Consider the following 19,681-nt stretch of genomic DNA (forward strand, 5'->3'; position numbering starts at 1 on the left):
CTTATTTATTTGAGAGAGGGAGAAGCAGGCTCCCTGCTGAGCAGAGACCCCCCCCAATGCGGGACTCAATCCCAGGGATTCCTGGGATCATGACCTGAGCTGAAGGCAGACGCTTAACTGACTGAGCTACCCAGGTGCCCCGGTAGATTTTGAAAGCATGATGGATGATGATGGCATTTAGAGTAGAAAGCAAGAGTGAGACACAGGACACAAAGATTCAGTGAATATGAAGAAGTGATTAGGAGTGATAAATGAAAGCTAAGATGATGGACAAAGTGGATCACAACCAGATGTAAATCTCAAATGAAACAGGCTTTAAAAATTATTATTTCTAAAAAATATTATTATTTATCATTTTGTTTTTGAGAAATTTTGAGGAACATCTTTTTTTTTTAAGATTTTATGTATTTGAGAGAGAGAGAGAGAGTGAGAAACAGCATGAGAGGGGAGAGGGTCAGAGGGAGAAGCAGGCTCCCCGCTGAGCCAGGAGCCCGATGTGGGACTCGATCCCAGCACTCTGGGATCATGACCCAAGCGGAAGGCAGTCGCTTAACCAACTGAGCCACCCAGGCGCCTGAGGAACATCTTTTAAGAGAATATTAAGGAACTGGGAATAGAAAGAAATTTCCTCAAAATGATAAAGAGAATCTATGAAAATCCCAGAACATCAGATGCAATGGTGAAAAACTGAATGCTTTCCACCTAAGATCAGGAACAACATCACGATGTTCCCTCTAGCCACCTCTATCCACACTGAAATTGAAGTTCTAGCTAAAGCAATTGGGCAAGGAAAGGAAATAGAAGGCATACTGATTGGAAAGGAAGAAGTACACATAAGAAATTATGTAAGAAATTACACATATTCGGGGCGCCTGGGTGGCTCAGACAGTTAGGCATCTGCCTTTGGCTCAGGTCATGATCCCAGGGTCCTGGGATCGAGCCCCACATCAGGCTCCCTGCTTGGCGGGAAGCCTGCTTCTCCCTCTCCCACTCCCCCTGCTTGTATCCCTCTCTCGCTGTCTCTCTCTGTCAAATAAATAAATAAAATCTTTAAAAATAAATAAATAAATAAAAATAAATAAATAAAATCTTAAAAAAAAAATTACACATATTCACAGATGATATGATCGTATATATAGAAAATCCTTAGGAATCCACTAAAAAACCATCAGAACTAATAAATTCAGCAAAATTGAAGGATATAAGCTCAATATGAAAAATTATATTTCTATACACTAGCAATAAACAATCAGTAAATGGAATTAAGAGGACAATTCCACTTAAGTAACATAAAAAAGATTAAAATACTTTGACATAAATTTTACTAAAAAAGTACAAGAATTGTTCACTGGAAACCACAACACATTATTGATAGAAATTACCCGAGACGCAAATAAATGAAAAGACATTCTGTGTTCATGGACAGAAAGAAGGAATTATTATTAAGATAGTAATACACCCCAACTTGATTTATAGATTCAGACAATCACTATAAAAATCCTAGTTGCCATTTTTGCAGAAATTAACAAGCTGATCGTAATGCACAGGATCCAGAATAGATCCCAAACTACCTTGAAAAAGAACAAAGTTGAAGGGCTCATATTTCCTGATTTTAATACTTAACACAAAATGATAATAAACAAGACTTTGTGGCACTGGCATAAGGATAGACATAAAGCTCAACAAAATAAAAAGGCTAGAAATAAAACCTAACATTCATTTGAACTGATTTTTGGCAAGGATGAAAAGACCATTCAATGGAGAAAGAACAATTTCTTCAACAAATGGTCCTGAGACAACTAAGTATTCACTTCACACCATACACAAAAATTATCTCAAAAGGGATCAAAGAGGAGCGCCTGGGTGGCTTAGTTGGTAAGCGTCTGCCTTCAGCTCAGGTGATGATCGAGCCCCGCATCGGGCTGTCTGCTCAGCAGCGAGTCTGCTTCTCCCTCTGCCCTTTTCCCCCCTGCTTGTGTTCCCTCTCTCGCTGTGTCTCTTTCTGTCAAATAAATAAATAAAATCTTTAAAAAAAAAAAAAAGGGATCAAACACCTAAATGTAAGAGCTAAAGCTATAAAACCCTTAGAAGAAACATAGGCATAAATTGTCAAAACCTTGGCTTAGACAATGGTTACTTAAATATGACACTAAAAGCATAAGCAAGGAAAGACAAAACAAGATAAACTGGACTTTGTCAAAATTAAAAACTTTCATGCTTCAAAGGACCCTATCAAGGAAGTTAAAAGACAACCCATAGGATGGCAGAAAGTATATGCAAATCATATGTTTGATAAGGGACTTATATCTAAAATACATATATAATTCAACAACAAAAAGATAAGTAACCCAATTAGAAACCGGCAGATGGGGCGCCTGGGTGGCTCAGTTGGCTGAGCGTCTGCCTTTGGCTCGGGTCATGATCCTGGGGTCCTGGGATTGGGCTCCGCGTTGGGGAGCCTGCCTCTCCCTCTCCTCCCTGCTCGTGCTCTCTCTAGCTATCTCTCTGTCTCTCTCTTTCTCTCTCAAATAAATAAATAAAATCTTAAAAAAAAAAACAACGAAGGATTTGAATACAAATTTCAACAAAAAAAGTATACAAATGGTCAATAAACAGATGAAAAGATGCTCAAAATAATTAGCCACTAAGGAAACACTAATCAAAACCAAAATGAGACACCAAGCTGCACTCACTAGGATGGCTGTTAAGGAAAAGAAAAAGGGGACAATAACAAATATTGCTGAGGAGAAACTGGACCTTCAAACACTGCTGGTGGGAATATAAAATGGTGCAGCCTCTGTGGAACTTTGGCAATTCCTCAAAAAGTTAAACATGGAGTTACCACATGACCTGACAGTTGCATTCTTATGTATAAAACATGTTCACACAAAAACTAGTACGTGAAAATTCATAGCATCATTGTTCATAATAGCCAATACAATGAAAATAGCCCCAATGTCCATCAACTGACAAATGGGTAACAAAAGGAGGTATATCCCCTACAGTGGACTATTGAGCCATAAAAAGGGATGAAATACTAATATGTGTTACAACAGGGATGAACCTTGAAATATTGTTCTAAGTGAAAGAAGCTAGACACAAAAGCCACATATTACATGTTTCCATTTATATCAAATGTCCCAAATAGTCAAACCTATAGACACCAGGCGGCTCAGTGGCTGACTCTTGATTTCGGCTCAGGTCGTGATCTCAGAATTGTGAGATCAAGTCCCCCGAGTTGGGCTCGTGCTGGGCATAGAGCCTGCTTAAGATTCTCTTCCTTCTCTCTCTCCCTCCACCCGTCCCCCTCAAAAAAAAAAACCCCAAAAATCTATAGACACAGAAAGTAGATTAATGGTTGTCAGGCACTGGGGGGGAGGAGGGTATAGGGAATGATGGCTAATGGATACGGGGATTTCTTTTGATGTGATGAAAATGTTCTGGGTTTTGGGGCACCTGACTGGCTCATTCCGTGGAGCATGCAGCTCTTGATCTCGGGGTTGTGAGTTCAAGCCCCGTGTTGGGTGTAGAGATTGCTTAAAAATAAAAGCTTTAGGGATGCCTGGGTGGCTCAGTCAGTTAAGTGTCTGCCTTTGGCTCAGGTCATGATCCCAGGATCCTGGGATGGAGCCCCTCATCGGGCTCCCTGCTCAGTGGGGAGCCTGCTTCTCCCTCTGCCTGCAGCTCTCCCTGCTTATGCTCTCTCTATCTCTCTGACAAATAAATAAATAAAATCTTTAAAAAATAATAAAAAAATAAAAGCTTAAAAAAAAAAGCAAAAAGAAAATGTTCTGGATTTAGATAGTGCTGATGGTTGCACAACTCTGTGAATATACTAAATCCACTGAAATGTATACTTTAAAAGGGTGAACTTTATGGTATACAAATTATATCTCAATTTTTATTTATTTATTTTATTTTATTTTTTTAGATTTTATTTATTTATTTGACAGAGATAACAACAAGAGAGGGAACACAAACAGGGGGAGTGGGAGAGGGAGAAGCAGGCTTCCCGTGGAGCAGGGAGCCCGATACAGGGCTCGATCCCAGGACCCTGGGATCATGACCTTAGCCGAAGGCAGATGCTTGATGACTGAGCCACCCAGGCGCCCCTGTATCTCAATTTTTAAAATTACTATCTAGGTGTCATGGTTTGGAAACAGTGAGAAATTAGACAACTTTCAGGCTCTAAGTGTAGGACTTAAGAAAATGAGCAGTCTCTCCTCAATATGACTATAAAAGAAGCAGACCCACGGATGGACAGATGGAGAGTTTCAAGCCATGTCAAGAAAGGAAGCTTTCTGATGCAGCCAAGGATGAAGGAGACTCAGTGGAAGAATTCTGGGAGTGTTAGTTGGAAAGCCAGGAGAAGAAGCATAAAACAGTAATGAGGAAGGGCGCCTGGCTGGCTCATCCCATAGAGCATGTGACTCTTGATCTCCAGGGTCATGAGTACCCCAAGCTCAAGGTTGGGCATCGAGTTTACTTAAAACAACAACAACAAAGCAAACAAACAAAAAAACAGTAATGAAGATGAGACGTGGAAGGAGATGGCTGCAGAATACAGACCTTTCTTTGCACTCCATGAAGTTAAAAAAAGTAACTCCAAACACTTTGAAAACAGAAAGCAATAAATATCAGAGGCAAATGGAAAGGGAATTTAATTTAGCACAAGAAAGGGAATGAAACACAAGAGGGCTCATAGAAGCTTAGCTTTGTTGTCTAAGAGGCACAATAAAACACCAAGCAGCCCCTAACATGATACAATTATGATTTCACACATTCATTAGCTAATAGTACACCCTATTTCCAAGCATGGTGCTTGGCATACAGTAAATGTGCAGTAAATGTTTTTAAAAATCTATTTCTTAACCTTTATCTCAGGAATATCTAGGGATGCCTGGGAGGCTCAGTCGGTTAAGTGTCTGCCTTCAGCTCAGGTCATGATCCCAGGGTCCTGGGATCGAGTCATGCATTGGGCTCCCTGCTTGGCGGAGAGCCTGCTTCTCCCTCTGCCCCTACTCTCCGCTGTGCTCTCTCTCTCAAATAAATAAATCTTTAAAAAAAAAAAAAAAAAAATTTTTCTATGAACAACTACAATCTCATACTCCCTGATTTTATAAATAGTAGTATTTTTACCATAAGTTTTTTGTTTTGTTTGTGTGTTTGTTTGTTTTTAGAAAATAAAGTATAGATCAGGGAAACAAATTCTAGTAGTCCAACCAGGGATAACACTGTTAAATATGTATCTCACAAAACATGTATGTAAACATAAACACATACCCATAAAATTACCTGAGTTATACCAATTTTGCTGGTTTTATTTTTTTTTAAGATTTTATTTATTTGATAGAGAGAGAGAGACAGTGAGAGAGGGAACACAAGCAGGGGGAGTGGGAGAGGGAGAAGCAGGCTTCCCGCTGAGCAGGGAGCCCGATGCGGGGCTCGAACCCAGGACCCTGGGATCATGACCCGAGCCGAAGGCAGACACTTAACGACTGAGCCACCCAGGCGCCCCAATTTTGCTGGATTTAAAGTTGAATTTACTTCACAAATTTATTTATAAGTTGTTTTTAAAAAAAAAAAATGTATATATATATATACACACACACACATAGGAATGTATATGTATTTTTTTGCTAAATGGGGCCATTCTATACATTAATTTTTATATTTAATTTTTTCTGCTGGCATTATATCAAGGGTGTTTTAATTACCATGTCATTAAACATTCTTTAAAAATACTGTTTTTCATTGCTGCTATACTTTTTTTTAGTATTATACATTTAGGTTGCTTCTAATCTTCCACTATTATAAGTAACCTTTATACGTTCTTTAAGTTTGTACTCTGATATTTTCTTAGCGTAGATTTTAGATTGTTTTATACTGTCTTGCTAAATAACTGTCTAAAAATGGTCATAACAGTTTACACTTCAGCAGTGTGTAAGTGTAATAATTTCTTTTTTCCAGTTCGGATTCTGAAATAATAGGTTATGCTTTGGACACGCTATACAATATAATATCTAATGATGAAGAAGAAGAAGTAGGTAAGTTTCTTTTATTATGTTTTCTTTTTTTTCTTTTATTGTGTTTCTATACATAAAAAAGCATATGCTATATATCGTGGAGTTGTGCCAATTTTGCTGGTTTTAAAGTTGAATTTATTTTATGAATTTATTTATAAGGGTTTTTTTCTTTTTTAACCAGTAAGGAAAGACAGGCTTAGTCCCAGAAAAATATATTTAAAATGATTGCTTTGTATGTTATTTAGAGATGGAATTAGAGTCTTCTTTTTTATAAAATACTTTCTTTTTTTTTTTAAGAGTCGGATGCTTACAGAGCACCTAGGTGGCTCAGTCGGTTAAGCATTCAACTCTTGATCTCGGCTCAGGTCTTGATCTCAGGGTCATGAGTTCAAGCCCTGCATGAGGCTCCATGCTGGGCGTTGAGCCTACTTGGAAAAAAAAAAAAAGACACTTAGTCGACTGAACCACTGAAGCACCCCTTTTTTATTTAAAAAAATACATATATATAAATATAATTTACTTATTTATTTATTTTATGTGAGCGAGAGAGCAACAGAGAGAGCATGAGCAGGCAGAGGGGCAGAGGGAGAAGGGAGAAGCAGACTCCCTGCCAAGCTGGGAGCCCGATGCGGGACTCGATCCCAGGACTCTGGGATTATGACCTGAGCTGAAGGCAGACGCTTAACTGAGCCACCCAGGCACCCCTATAAAATCTTTTGTCCTCTTTTTGTATTTGGTTTTAGTTAGGCAGTATGAATATTAGTAATTTCAGATTAAATAAATCATTTTTGGCTATTAAAAAATGAACTTTTATTTATATGTTATTATCTGGTGACCAATATGAAATTAGAGGGGTTTTTCCTAATAAATACTTCAACTTTTAACATAGGACTTTTGTTAATTTATAAAGGCAACAACTTACTAAATTTAGAAAGTTTCTTTACGTTAGTCTGGTGTGAAATGATACAGATCAGTTCAAAACTCACACACTTCTTTGGTACATCTTTTTTTTCCTATTTTTGTTTCACATTACTTGCATATTTAAAATAAGGTAGTCTGTCATCTTACTTTATTTTATTGTTGGTATGTGAAATACTTAGCTAGAAGTCTATATACATTTCTTTCTGTATATTGTAAAAACGTATTCACTGAGTAACATTTGACAGTGCTGTTGAAGAATGCATTCTTCACATCAGGTTGGCTATTGAAGGACATAGTGGATGTTTCATTATTCTAGACAACCAGAAAGGTGGGCATTTTTGTGCATTTTAGAAGTTTAATTTAGATTATAAGCTCTTTTGAAATTGTAAGTAGACAAATTATAAAGAAATGTAGATAATTATAAGTGTGTATATATTTTATTATGATAAAAATAGAGGAGAAATATATATAGATATTAACTTCATAGAATACCAGTAATAGGAACATTTGAAATGGGTCAGGTCAAATGGTCACAATTTCTTGTACTTAAATATCCTTTTACTTAAATTTTTATTTCTCTGTGGTATCTAGCTAACAACTTAACTTTATTAATTTCTCAGGGTTGAGAAAAAAAATTTTTTTAAGATTTTATTTATTTGTTTGAGAGAGAGAGCACGAGTGGGGAAGAGGGGCAGAGAGAGGAGGAGAAGCAGACTCCCTGCTGAGCAGGAAGCCCGACGTGGAGCTTGATCCCAAGACCCTGGGATCATGACCTGAGCTGAAGGCAGATGCTTAACTGACTGAGCCACCCATGTGCCCTGAAAAAATCTTTAGTAAACATGATTTGGTACCCATGGAATAAGAGGCTGTCAGTCACTGGACAAACACTTAAATACAATGCACACAAGAACACACTCTGAAGAAAAAGACACTTACCTTCCTAGTTATTTCTCAGATGAGAAAATTAGGTGTAACACACTTGTTAGAACACATTACAATAAAAGACATTTTCTTTCCTTCTTTTTTTTTTTTTTTTAGTTTTAGATTAGAAATTTAGCTCTTTTTCTAGTCTGTAGCAGATAATTTTTGTGTTTTAAAAAATCGCCTGGTGATGGGTATTAAAGAGGGCACATCCTGCATGGAGCACTGGGTGTTATGCACAAACAATGAATCATGGAACACTACATCTAAAACTAATGATGTAATGTATGGTGATTAACATAACAATAAAAAATTTTTAAAAAATATAAAATAAAATGAACTGGTCAAAAGAAAAAAAAATCGTGTAGCAGCAATATTTTTAGTTAGGTGGTTTTACTTCATTATAAATTTATAATATCATGTTTAGAGTCCAATTTTTTGTCTCTATGTGTTTGGGCTCTGTATTTTTAATTCAGCATCCAAAAAGGATTCTTTGGATAAAATAAGTTAAACAGTTCTTTGGGGAAAGAGTGGTAGAATCACTTTTTCTAGGGAAGATTAAAATAGGAACTTAAACTTTGTTCTGAAAATTTACTTATCCTGAAGGACCAATTTAAAAAAATTTAGATATTGAGAAATATGCCCTTCAGTTCTATTATTGATACTTTTCCTCTATTGCTTCATCAAAAAGTAATTCTTAGCTGATATTATGAACTCCATCTTAGAGTTCTTTACCTTGGGGATATTTACAATCCTTTAATTTAATGATAAATCTGTCTCATAATCCTGAATATATTGTGTGTGCTTGCTGTATCTCTCTTAGGCTATCTCAGATTTTGAATAAAATGAATGAGTCTTTTCTTCCAAGAGATTATATTGCTTATTTGACATTTTTAAGCTCTTATTTATTTTATTGTGAATACTACTACATAGAAACTGTTTTCTTGGGGCGCCTGGGTGGCTCAGTCATTAAGCATCTGCCTTCAGCTCAGGTCATGATCCCAAGGTCCTGGGATCGAGCCCCGCGTCGGGCTCTCCGCTCAGCGGAAAGCCTGCTTCTCCCTCTCCCACTCCCCCTGCTTGTGTTCACTCTCTCGCTGTGTCTCTCTCTGTCAAATAAATAAATAAAATCTTTAAAAAAAAAAAAACTGTTTTCTTCATCACCTACTTTTTATTTATTTATTTTGTCTACCTTTTCAGATGATGTTGAAGGTAAAAGATTGCATTTATATATGCATGATGCTTTTAGACATAATTTCTGGTAATATAAAAGGACACTGTCAAGTGATGTTTCTTCTGGCTGGTAAAAAATGTTGAGATTTGTTTCACTATATAAGAATTCCCTAATTAAAGGGAAATATTTGATAATCTTATATTGCTATTTATTTTTTCTGTGGCTACTAAGTCTATTCATTGTCCAGGACACAGAAAATATTCTAGTACATCTTTTAACAACGTTAAAGCTTTGGAGCACCTGGGTGGCTCAGTCGTTAAGCGTCTGCCTTCAGCTCAGGTCATGATCCCAGAGTCCTGGGATCAAGCCCCACATCGGGCTCCCTGCTCCACGGGAAGCCTGCTTCTCCCTCTCCTACTCCCCCTGCTTGTGTTCCCTCTCTCGCTGTGTCTCTCTCTGTCAAATAAATAAAATCTTAAAAAAAAAAAAAAAGAAAGCTTTTTCTCTGGCAGGACAGTCTATTCAAATTACTTTTTGTGTACTTCTTGGAGAAAACTTTTGAGGCAGTTTATATAAAATAAAAATATTTGAATATGTATACATAAAATTTTACATGTACTCAGCAAGAACTGGACGGTGTTCCAGTTTAGAGAATACTTACATGTTGATATTGTCCCTTTAAAATAATGCATGCACAATAATGTCTAGTGACTTTTTTTAATTTTAATTCATAGAACTCACCAATTCATTGTCTTTCCTTTTTCTCGTGGTCTGTTTCAAGTTCCATTAATTTTTTTTTTTTTTTTTTTTAAAGATTTTATTTATTTACCTGAGAGAGAGAATGGGAGACAGAGAGCATGAGAGGGGGAGGATCAGAGGGAGAAGCAGACTCCCCGCCGAGCAGGGAGCCCGATGTGGGACTCGATCCAGGGACTCCAGGATCATGACCTGAGCCGAAGGCAGTCGCTCAACCAACTGAGCCACCCAGGCGCCCAAGTTCCATTAATTTTTAACATTAATATTTCTGTTCCTCATAATTAAAGTAACCAAGCTTTATTTTGTTTTGCCATTGTTCCTGAGATCCTTAACTTTTTAAAAATGAGGATGGGAGTCGTCTTATCTAAAGTAGGTTTAAAATGGTGCATAACAAAATTAACTATACTTAACAAAAAGCTAACTAACTTATTAAAGTGTATAGCCTTACAACTGTGATATTTGAACCCCTTGTTTGAAAGCAGAAAATACCAAAACATGGTGCCTTTACTCTGTGAAAATAAGCTGGTTTCCTTGCTGGGTAATAGAGATGAGTCATAGTTGTTTCTATTATTGTTTCTTCATTTTTGTGTAGAGCTTTAAAATTTACAGTGCTTTCATGTCCATTGTCTTATTTGAGCCTCATAGCATCCTGTGAGGTAGGTGGTATTTTTCTCTTTTCTAAAGATGAGAAAAATTAATTAATTAATGGTGAGAAATTAGAAGCCCAGAGATCATGTAACTTACATAATATCAGCTAGTAAGTAGGATAACAGTATTTAAAAAAAAAAAAAAGATTTATTTATTTATTTTAGAGAGAAAGAACATGAGCAGTAGGGGCAGAGGGAGAGGGAGAGAGAATCTCAAGCAGACTCTGTGCTGCGTGCAGAGCCTGATGCGGGGCTCGATCTCACAACCCTGAGATCATAACCTGAGCAGAAACCAAAAGTTGGATGCTTAACGGATGATGGCACCCAGGTGCCCCAATAGTATTTTTTAATATACTTTTTTCTAAATATCCCATAGATTTCTTTTTGTTTGTTTGGTTTGGTTTGGTTTGGTTTCAAGTTTTTATTTAAATTCTGGTTTTTTAAATAGATTTCTGATTTAATAAATTGTGGCTATTTTTCTGAGTAGATTATCTTTAGTAAATCTTGTGATTTACATAACTAGTTTATAGAAGATTTAGACAAACATTAAAAAACACAGGTGTGCTTGTTCAATTGAGCACAGTGTAAAAGATAACTTGATATTCATTCACTATGAGTTAGGACTACTTTTACTAGAATATCTGTTTCTGTAGAGCAGTTTTGTCCTCTGTAATACAGGTTATGACCTTGATATGGAATGGAATTCCGAAGAGAAGGTCCAGAAATTTTTTTTTTTTGGTGGGGTTTTTTTTTTCGGGTTTTTTTGAGAGAGAAAGAGAGCACGTGAGAGTGCATGTGTGAGTAGAGGAGTTGGGGGAGAGGCAAAAGGGGAGAGAGAATTTTAAGCAGCTCCAGGCCCAGCACAAAGCCCACCTTGGAGCCCAACACCAGGCTCAGTCTCAGAACCCTGAGATTATAACCTGAAGCAAAACCAAGAGTCAGTCTTGCCCGACTGAGCCACCCAGGTGCCCCCCAGAAATGTTTTTGAATATTGTTTATGCCTCTGGGGAAATTAAAACTGTAAATAAACATTTGAAGAATAAAAATATATATACATATTTTGTTAAAAGCCAGTCATATAAATAGGCCTAAAATGTTTCCAGAGGTATATAATAAGGACTTTAAAAAAGCAATCTTTAATTTGATATAACTGTCTTAGACTTATTTTCACTACAGTAACAAAGGACCATTTAATTCTTACATTTTCATTTATCTTCCACTAAAGAGTCATTTACTTTTACAGGCTATATAAGTATAACATATAGTATATAATATCTATACAATGTAAAAAAATAGACTTAGTTCTAGAAGTTTTAAAATAAGTATATTGGATAAGAGAGGATGGTTTACTTGTCTCATACCCTGGCTTACATATAAAATGTGATTTCTCATGAGTTTAATTTTGGTTTATAGCTTTTAGATATAATTAGTGTAGTAGTTGGCTTATGTAAACTACTTATATATAAACTACTATAAATAGCTTAATTTACTGCTATATGAAAATAGTTTGTATATTACTTTAATTGCATAGCTAATTTTTTGCAAGACTACAATAAAGTTGAGAAGTGCTGTGTTATGACTATAACTTAAAGGAAGTGGAGTTTATCTCACTAACACTGTTTTTAAAATCAATAATATTAAAACAGAAGGAACCATAGATCCTTGGAACAGGATCATATTTTACTAGTTCAATTCAAAACATAGATCTTAATTATATAGTGTTAAGCTACAGTATTTTATACAGTATAACTACGGAACAAATCATATGTATTAATTCTTATTCTTGCCAAGTTATTAGCTTGTGCTCAATGCAGACATTGAATTAAACTCTCTTGGGTTAAACCTGCATTCCTTTAAAGTGTAGCACAAAAGTCCCAGAGTCCTCTGTATTAAAAGGTCCCATAGTTAAATAAACATAACATACTATATTCCCCTCTGAAGCATCACAAAATTTACATTAGTACATTAAGTGCTGAGAATTCTGCAGTAAAGAAACCTATTCAACTTTGTTTAATCCGAATACATTTGGGCAAAGGTGCTTGCTTTCATCAGATACTTACTAACATGCCACACTGTCCTGCATTTTGAGAAATACTAACCAAGGCTTAAACCCATAGCTTAGTTATTTGCATTTATCCACATAAAAACTTTTCAGCATTTTAAAATAAATTTCATAGGAAGAATTCATTAAGTCTGTATATGTTTTTTTCCCTTCCTTTTTAGATTAGTTTTACTAATATTCTCCCAAATGTCAGTGACTTATTCTGAGCTTGTCTCCAGAGGTCACAATCTTTTGGCCCAAGGGCATTGTCTGTCTTATAAGCAAGGTTGTTTGACCCACTTACTATTTAAAATAATTTAAATAAGTTGCTGGTATTACAAATTGGGAACTTTCACATGAGATTTTGGATTTTAGATTTCTGTTTTTAAAAAATCTGCAGACTGACGATAGCTGGGCCTGCATTCACACTTGGCAGTCAGTTGCTGCTTCCCCTAGGCAGGGCATATACTCTCCAGCCTTCCTGTTGTCTCACACCTAGCCTGCTGCACTCACATATATTACTGTCTTGCCCCTACAGTTTTTATTCTCCAGCATATCCACACCGCTCAGAGAAAAACCAGATTTGGATTTCTTCTCCCTCACAGCAGCTTTCTTCTTCTTCCTTTTTTTAAAGATTTTATTTTATTTTATTTTATTTGAGAGCAAGAGCGCACATGCGTGTGAGAGAGTGCAAGGGGTTTGCAGAGGGAGAGGCAGAAAATTCCAAGCCCGAGGCAGGGCTCGATCCCACAGCCCCAAGATCATGACCTGAGCTGAAATCAAGAGTTAGACGCTTAGGGGCACCTGGGTGGCTCAGTCGTTGAGCGTCTGCCTTCGGCTCAGGTCATGATCCCAGGGTCCTGGGATCGAGCCCGCATCGGGCTCCCTGCTCTGCGGGAAGCCTGCTTCTCCCTCTCCCACTCCGCCTGCTTGTGTTCCCTCTCTCACTGTGCCTCTCTCTGTCAAATAAATAAAAAATCTTTAAAAAAAAAAAGTTAGACGCTTAACCCACTGAGCCACCCAGGCGCCCCACAACAGTTTTCTTGAAGTATAATTGAAATATAATGATTACACATAAATAAATGTACAATATGATGAGTTATGACATATGTATAAACCATGAAACTGTCACCACCACCACCAAAATAATGAACATATCCAAAAGTTCCCTTGTGCTTGTTTGTAATCAGTCCCTCCTCCTAGCCCCCATTTAGTCACCCATCTGCTTTTATCACTGTGGATTACTTTGCGTTTTTCTAGAATTTTTTATAAATGAGATCATACAGTATATACTTTCTTCTTGGGTTTTGTTTTTTTTTTTTTTTTTTTGGTCTGACTTCTTTCCCACAACATAATTATTTTGATTTTCATCTGTTTATATCAGTAGTTCATTTTTTAAAATTGTTGAGTAGTATTCTATTGTATGAGTATACAAAACAGTTTGTTAGTTCATTCCCCCCTTGGTGGGCATTTGGGGTTGTTTCTAGTTTTTAGCTGTTTCATGTAAAGCTTTTGTAAACATTCATATACAAACAAGTCTTTGTGTGGACATATGTTTTCATTTCTCTTCAGTAAATACCTAGGAGCAGAATGGCTAAGGGATATAATAGGTATATCTTTAGCTTTATAAGAAATTGCCAAACTTTTTTCAAAGTAGTTGTAGCATTTTACATGCCCACTGGAATGTGTATGAGAGTATATGAGAGTTCCAGGCCCTCCACATCCTCTCCAATTCCTGATATGGTCAGTCTTTTAAAATTTTAGCCATTCTAATAGGTGTGAAATAGTATCTCATGGTAGTTTTCATTTGTAATTTTGTAATGAATAATAATATTGAACAACTTTTCATAAGTTTTTTTGGGGGGGTCATCCATATAACTTTCTTCTTTGGTGAAGTATTTATTCAAATCTTTTGTTCATTTTTACTGTTCTTTTTTTTTTTTATACTTGAGTTGTAAGAATTCCTTATATATTCTAGATACAAGTCCTTTGCAGTGTTTATTTCACAAATATTTTCTTCTAGTCTGTGATTTTCCTAACATTGTATTTTGAAGAGCAAAATTTTTAAGCTCCCTTGTACCCTAATTAGAAGTTTAACCTAAAAATGTCTTTGAAAAGATGTGGAAATTTAGATATCTTTTCTTTGACTATCATATTTAAACATTTAAGAATAACTATTTATTTAAATGATATTGAAAGTTATTTTAAGGATAATCTTTTCAGCATAATTGTGCTATCACTACCAGCCATACTGTTCTAAGAAAATTACCATTTCTGCTTAGCTCCCTCAACAAAAAGGATACTTTAAAATAACATAGCATCATATTGAAGTACTTTATCTTTGAATATTACAGAAGAAAATTCCACAAGACAGAGTGGGGATTTGGGAAGCCAGTTTACAGAAATTTTCATTAAGCAGCAGGAAAATGTCACTCTCCTGTTATCTTTATTGGAGGTAAATAATCTTGCTATTTTTGTCATCTTAATAAGCTTTTTTTGGGGGGGGGTGTTATTGAGGAAGCAACATATACATACCTTTTTAAGGTCGTGAAATTTGTAGTATCATTGCAAGAGATTCACATGCATGTTTTAAGGACTCTATAATTTGTTAAAGTATTGTCTGCTTATTTCCATTTTTACCTTACCAAGTTTAATCAATTTATGTTAACTATTTTCTTTTTATTTCTTAAATTACTTTTTTAAAGTTTGCTAAACTGTGTTTGTAGTTTTTAATACCACTATTGAAAAAAATGTTTTTCTTAAAAACGTAAATTACAGATGTTAAATATTTTAAATACTTATGTTGCAGGAGTTTGATTTCCATGTTCGCTGGCCTGGTGTGAAGCTTCTTACTTCTCTTTTAAAACAACTAGGACCTCAGGTGCAGCAAATTATTTTAGTCAGTCCCATGGGTAAGTGACTCATCTTCCTTAAATAATTTTGATTTAAAAGTGAGGATCATTCCTAAAGAGGGGGACTGAAATGATGTGTTAATAAATTGCATAATTTAAATCACTATTTGTATTTTTGATCTGCCACTAATTTTCACACGGTTATATGTTCTAGGTGTTTCAAGATTGATGGACTTACTAGCAGATTCCAGGGAAGTTATACGTAATGATGTAAGTTAAATTCGAAAAAGAAGTCTAAGAATGTGCAACTTTTTTTTCCCCTCTCTTTGCAGATGAAATCTTTGTTGATCCTTATTCAGTGTCATAAGAAGTTAGATTTGGAAATTGGAGGTATTGGCCAATATTTTAGACTTTTTTTTTTTTTAAAGATTTTATTTATTTATTTGAGAGAGAGAGAGAGATAGTGAGAGCAGGAACACAAGCAGGGGGAATTGGAGAGGGAGAAGCAGGCTTCCTGCCTGAGCAGGGAGCCCGATGTGGGACTTGATCCCAGGACCCTGGGATCATGACCTGAGCCGAAGGCAGATGCTTAACAACTGAGCCACCCAGGCACCCCTGTTTTAGACCTTTTTAAGTTATATACAAGACCACATTATTTCTTTGTTTCCTGCCTATCCAGTATTTTGGTGTAGACAGATGATTTTCATATTCAAATTTATGCCTTTCCACAAGTTTAGGATTTCTTTCATCTTCTTTTGAAAGGCTATATTGACACTAAATTCTGCTTTCAGAAAAAGTAAAGGAAACATCCCCAGACATTGAACTGTGTAAACTTAAAGCATTGCATTTGGAATTCTCACCCTCATTTGACTGAATATGCATTTCAAAGGATTTTCCTTGTAATCTGCATTTAACTATAGAGCATGATTTGCTTTGGAGTTATTTTCCATTCTGATTTATTTTATTATTTGCATATAAGTTTGAATATTTTGTATTGATGTGGTATTTTTTTGTTGTTTGAACATTTTTCTGGTTGTTATCTATAACTTGGTCAAGACTGTGGTACTTTTTTTTTTTTTAATGCTTTTAAAGATTTTATTTTTAAGTAATCTTCACACCCAGTGTGGGGCTCGAACTCACAACCCTGAGATCAAGAGTCTTATGCTCCACCAATTGAGCCAGCCAGGCACCCCTAGACATAATACTTTAGACAACAATTGGAAAAATCCTTTTAAAATTAAATTCTAGAGCCAGGAGAGCATATCAAGTTAATTCATTCTCCATATTAACACTGAGAAGCCCAAGACTTACGAAAACCAAGTGATTTGTTGTTAGTGATGTCTGTTCATTTTTGTATATATGGTAACTGGCCTGTGCCTTTCTCATCCTTACTGCTAGTAAATACCATTTGGATTGCTCTTAGCTTCACAACTGGTTAGTGGCAGAGCAGAGACACAAGTGAAGTGCTCTTGACCTCTAGTTCACATACAGTTTTTTAACTTTGTATTTAACATTTTATAGTATATATGTCAATGCAGTATTATAAGGGGTTAAATAATAGGGTAATGTAACTGATGAGAGGGACATTTTTAAATCTCTATTATTCTTTTAAGAATTGTCTTATTTAGATGGGTACCCAGCTACTTAGGAATTTTGAGCATCTTTCCTTTACTAAAATATTACTATATATCTTAAACTTGATGTTGTTGTTCTGTTCTTCTCTTGGCCCTCAGTATAAATAAGATAATGCCATACAAACCTTTTATTTAAAAAATTTTCCATTCCATTCTATTTTATTATTTATTTATTTACCTTTTTTTTTTTTAATTTTATTTTTAAGTAATCTCTACACACCCAACATGGGGCTTGAACTTACAACCCTGAGATCAAGAGTCACATGCTCCATTGACTGAGCCAGCCAGGTGCTCCACCATATAAATCATTTAATAAGGAAATTCCCTCTTCATGGATTGCTATTAGTATCATTACCATTATTTTCATTTTCAGATAGAATTTGTGTGTGTGTAAAACTGTATTAGCTTGGTTCTTAAATATACCATTTCCTTTAACCCCTACTCTTTTTTCCTGCTCTTAACCTTTTCCTCGATTTTTGTTTTTTGGGGTTTTTTTTGTTGTTTTTTTAAGTAGGCTTCGAGCCCAGCATGGAGCCCAGTGAGGGGCTTGAACTCATGACCCTGAGATCAAGACCTGAGATGAGATAGAAAGTCAGATGCTTGACCAACTGAGCCACCCGGGCGCCCCGCCTTTTTCTCAATTTTTATTTGAGACAGATAAAATGATTCTCTATTTATGTTGCTTTTCATTAATTTTATGATTAGGGATTGAGTTATATATATTTTTTAACATCTGGATTCTTGGTTTTTATGTTTTACAGCCATCCTTTCTTTGGGTTTAGTAAACCTATTCATTTGAAATTTTTGTGGCTAATTACTATCATAACATTATATAACACACCATGGTACACCTCAGTTGACACCAGCAACCAGAGGCAACTAAATGGCACCTCTGGTAGTTCTTATTGGCATTCTGTGACTACCTGGAACAATATACTACCCTTTTCCTCCTCTTGTGTCTTCTCTTTTTTTATTCTTCTTTAAAAATTCTTTGCTTTTTTTCTTTTTAATCAACTTTCTAATTGTACTCAATAATAGTTTAGTAGTTGTCAACATTGACTAGCTTCCCTGGGTGCGTATCGGTAAAGATTTTTAGCCCCAGTTTGTTTTATATTTGAAACATTAATTTTGATCTGGATTAGAGAATTAGTTGGTCATTTACCATAGGTGCACTGACACTATCCTATTTATTTATGTTACTTAGTGCTTAAAAATTAGCAGGGAAGGTTGAAAAACTGAACTACCTGCTCACTCCTAAGTGATAGATTTACATAGATAGATTCCATTCTTTAATTTTTTATTATGAGAAATGTAAACACACACAAACACACAAACCTGTCCCTTAAACCCATCAGTTTTCAAAATTTTGTTATACTTGTTTCATCTACCTCTCCTCTCACCACTGTCCTTTATTTTTGACTGGAATATTTAAAAACATTGAAACAATCAATATAATTTCACCATTACATAACTTTTAGTATACATACTATATATATCCTGATATAACTGTAATGCCATTATCACATTTAACAAGTTAACAATGATGTCTTAGCCCTCAGTTTCAATAAGATAACCATTCCATATTCAGGTTTTCCATTTGTCTCAAAGATATCTTTTACAGTTGTTTTTTTCATATTGGGGTCCAGACAGGGTTCTCTTATTACATTTGATTGTTATATCTGTTAACTTATCTAAAGGGCTTGATTAGGTTTTGGTTCACCTTTTTGCTAGGGTATTTCCTAAATGATACAGTGAACTTAATTTTGCAACACAGGAGGAAACATGTAATATCTGGCTGTCTCACTTTTAGTGATCAGTGGATTTGATTTGGATCTCTCCATTGTAAATTCTCTATCAACCTTACATCAGATTCATCAGTTACATCTGATCATCCATTAATGATCATTGCTTTAATCAGTTATTTTGTTAAGAATTGCAAAATGATGATTTCTGTAATTCTGTCATTATTTCACATGTATTAAGCTATAATCTTATAGCTTCTGCAAAGAAGAACTTCATCGAGTAGTCCCAATTTGTTACCCTGAAATATAGTTCATACATGAAAAGCAGAATAAATGAATAAATGCCTTTAATTATCAGTTTTTAAAGTAAGGACTTGGTATCCACTTACTTTAAATGACTGGTGAGTATACTTTTGTTCTTAATAGCATTTTAGTGGATATGTTTGATTAGAGCAATGTATCTCTTTATAGTCAGGAAAAATAAGTGAACATGTGTTGAGAACAAACAATGAATCATGGAACACTACATCAAAAACTAATGATGTAATGTATGGTGATTAACATAATAAAAAAATGCTAGTAAAAAAAGAATAAGATAGAAAGTCAGAAACAGAGTAAGTGGTGGTTACTAGGGGCTGGAGTGTGGGAGAAATGGACAGATACTGGTCTAAGGGTACAAACTGCCAGTTATAAGATGAATAAGCTCTAGAGATTTATTGTATACTATGGTGATAATAATATTAAGCTAATAATACTGTTTTATATACTGGAAAGTTGCTAATTGAGTAGATCTTAAATGTTCTTACCACAAGAAAGAAATGGTAATTTTGTGATGTGATGAAGGTGTTAACTAACACTACAGTGGTAATCATTTTATAGTATGTAAGTGTTTCAAATCAATAGGTTGTACGCCTTAAACTCACACAATGTTCTATGTCAATATCTCAATAAAGCTGGGGGAAAGAAA

At 35.4% G+C, this 19,681-nt stretch overlaps 1 protein-coding gene across 2 annotated transcripts in view; it reads left to right on the plus strand.

Moving 5' to 3' along the window:
* USO1 (USO1 vesicle transport factor) overlaps positions 1–19,681 on the plus strand; it is a 91,164-nt gene that overhangs the window by 28,338 nt on the left and 43,145 nt on the right. For both annotated transcript variants that reach the window (XM_032400545.1, XM_032400546.1), the window contains exons 4-7: positions 5,971–6,047; positions 14,841–14,941; positions 15,296–15,398; positions 15,553–15,608. In XM_032400545.1, coding sequence (XP_032256436.1) covers positions 5,971–6,047; positions 14,841–14,941; positions 15,296–15,398; positions 15,553–15,608 — 337 coding nt within the window. The remainder of the gene's footprint in view (positions 1–5,970; positions 6,048–14,840; positions 14,942–15,295; positions 15,399–15,552; positions 15,609–19,681) is intronic.

Source organism: Phoca vitulina, unplaced genomic scaffold, assembly GCF_004348235.1.
Source record: "Phoca vitulina isolate PV1807 unplaced genomic scaffold, GSC_HSeal_1.0 scaffold3, whole genome shotgun sequence".
In the NCBI taxonomy this organism is placed as follows: domain Eukaryota; kingdom Metazoa; phylum Chordata; class Mammalia; order Carnivora; family Phocidae; genus Phoca; species Phoca vitulina.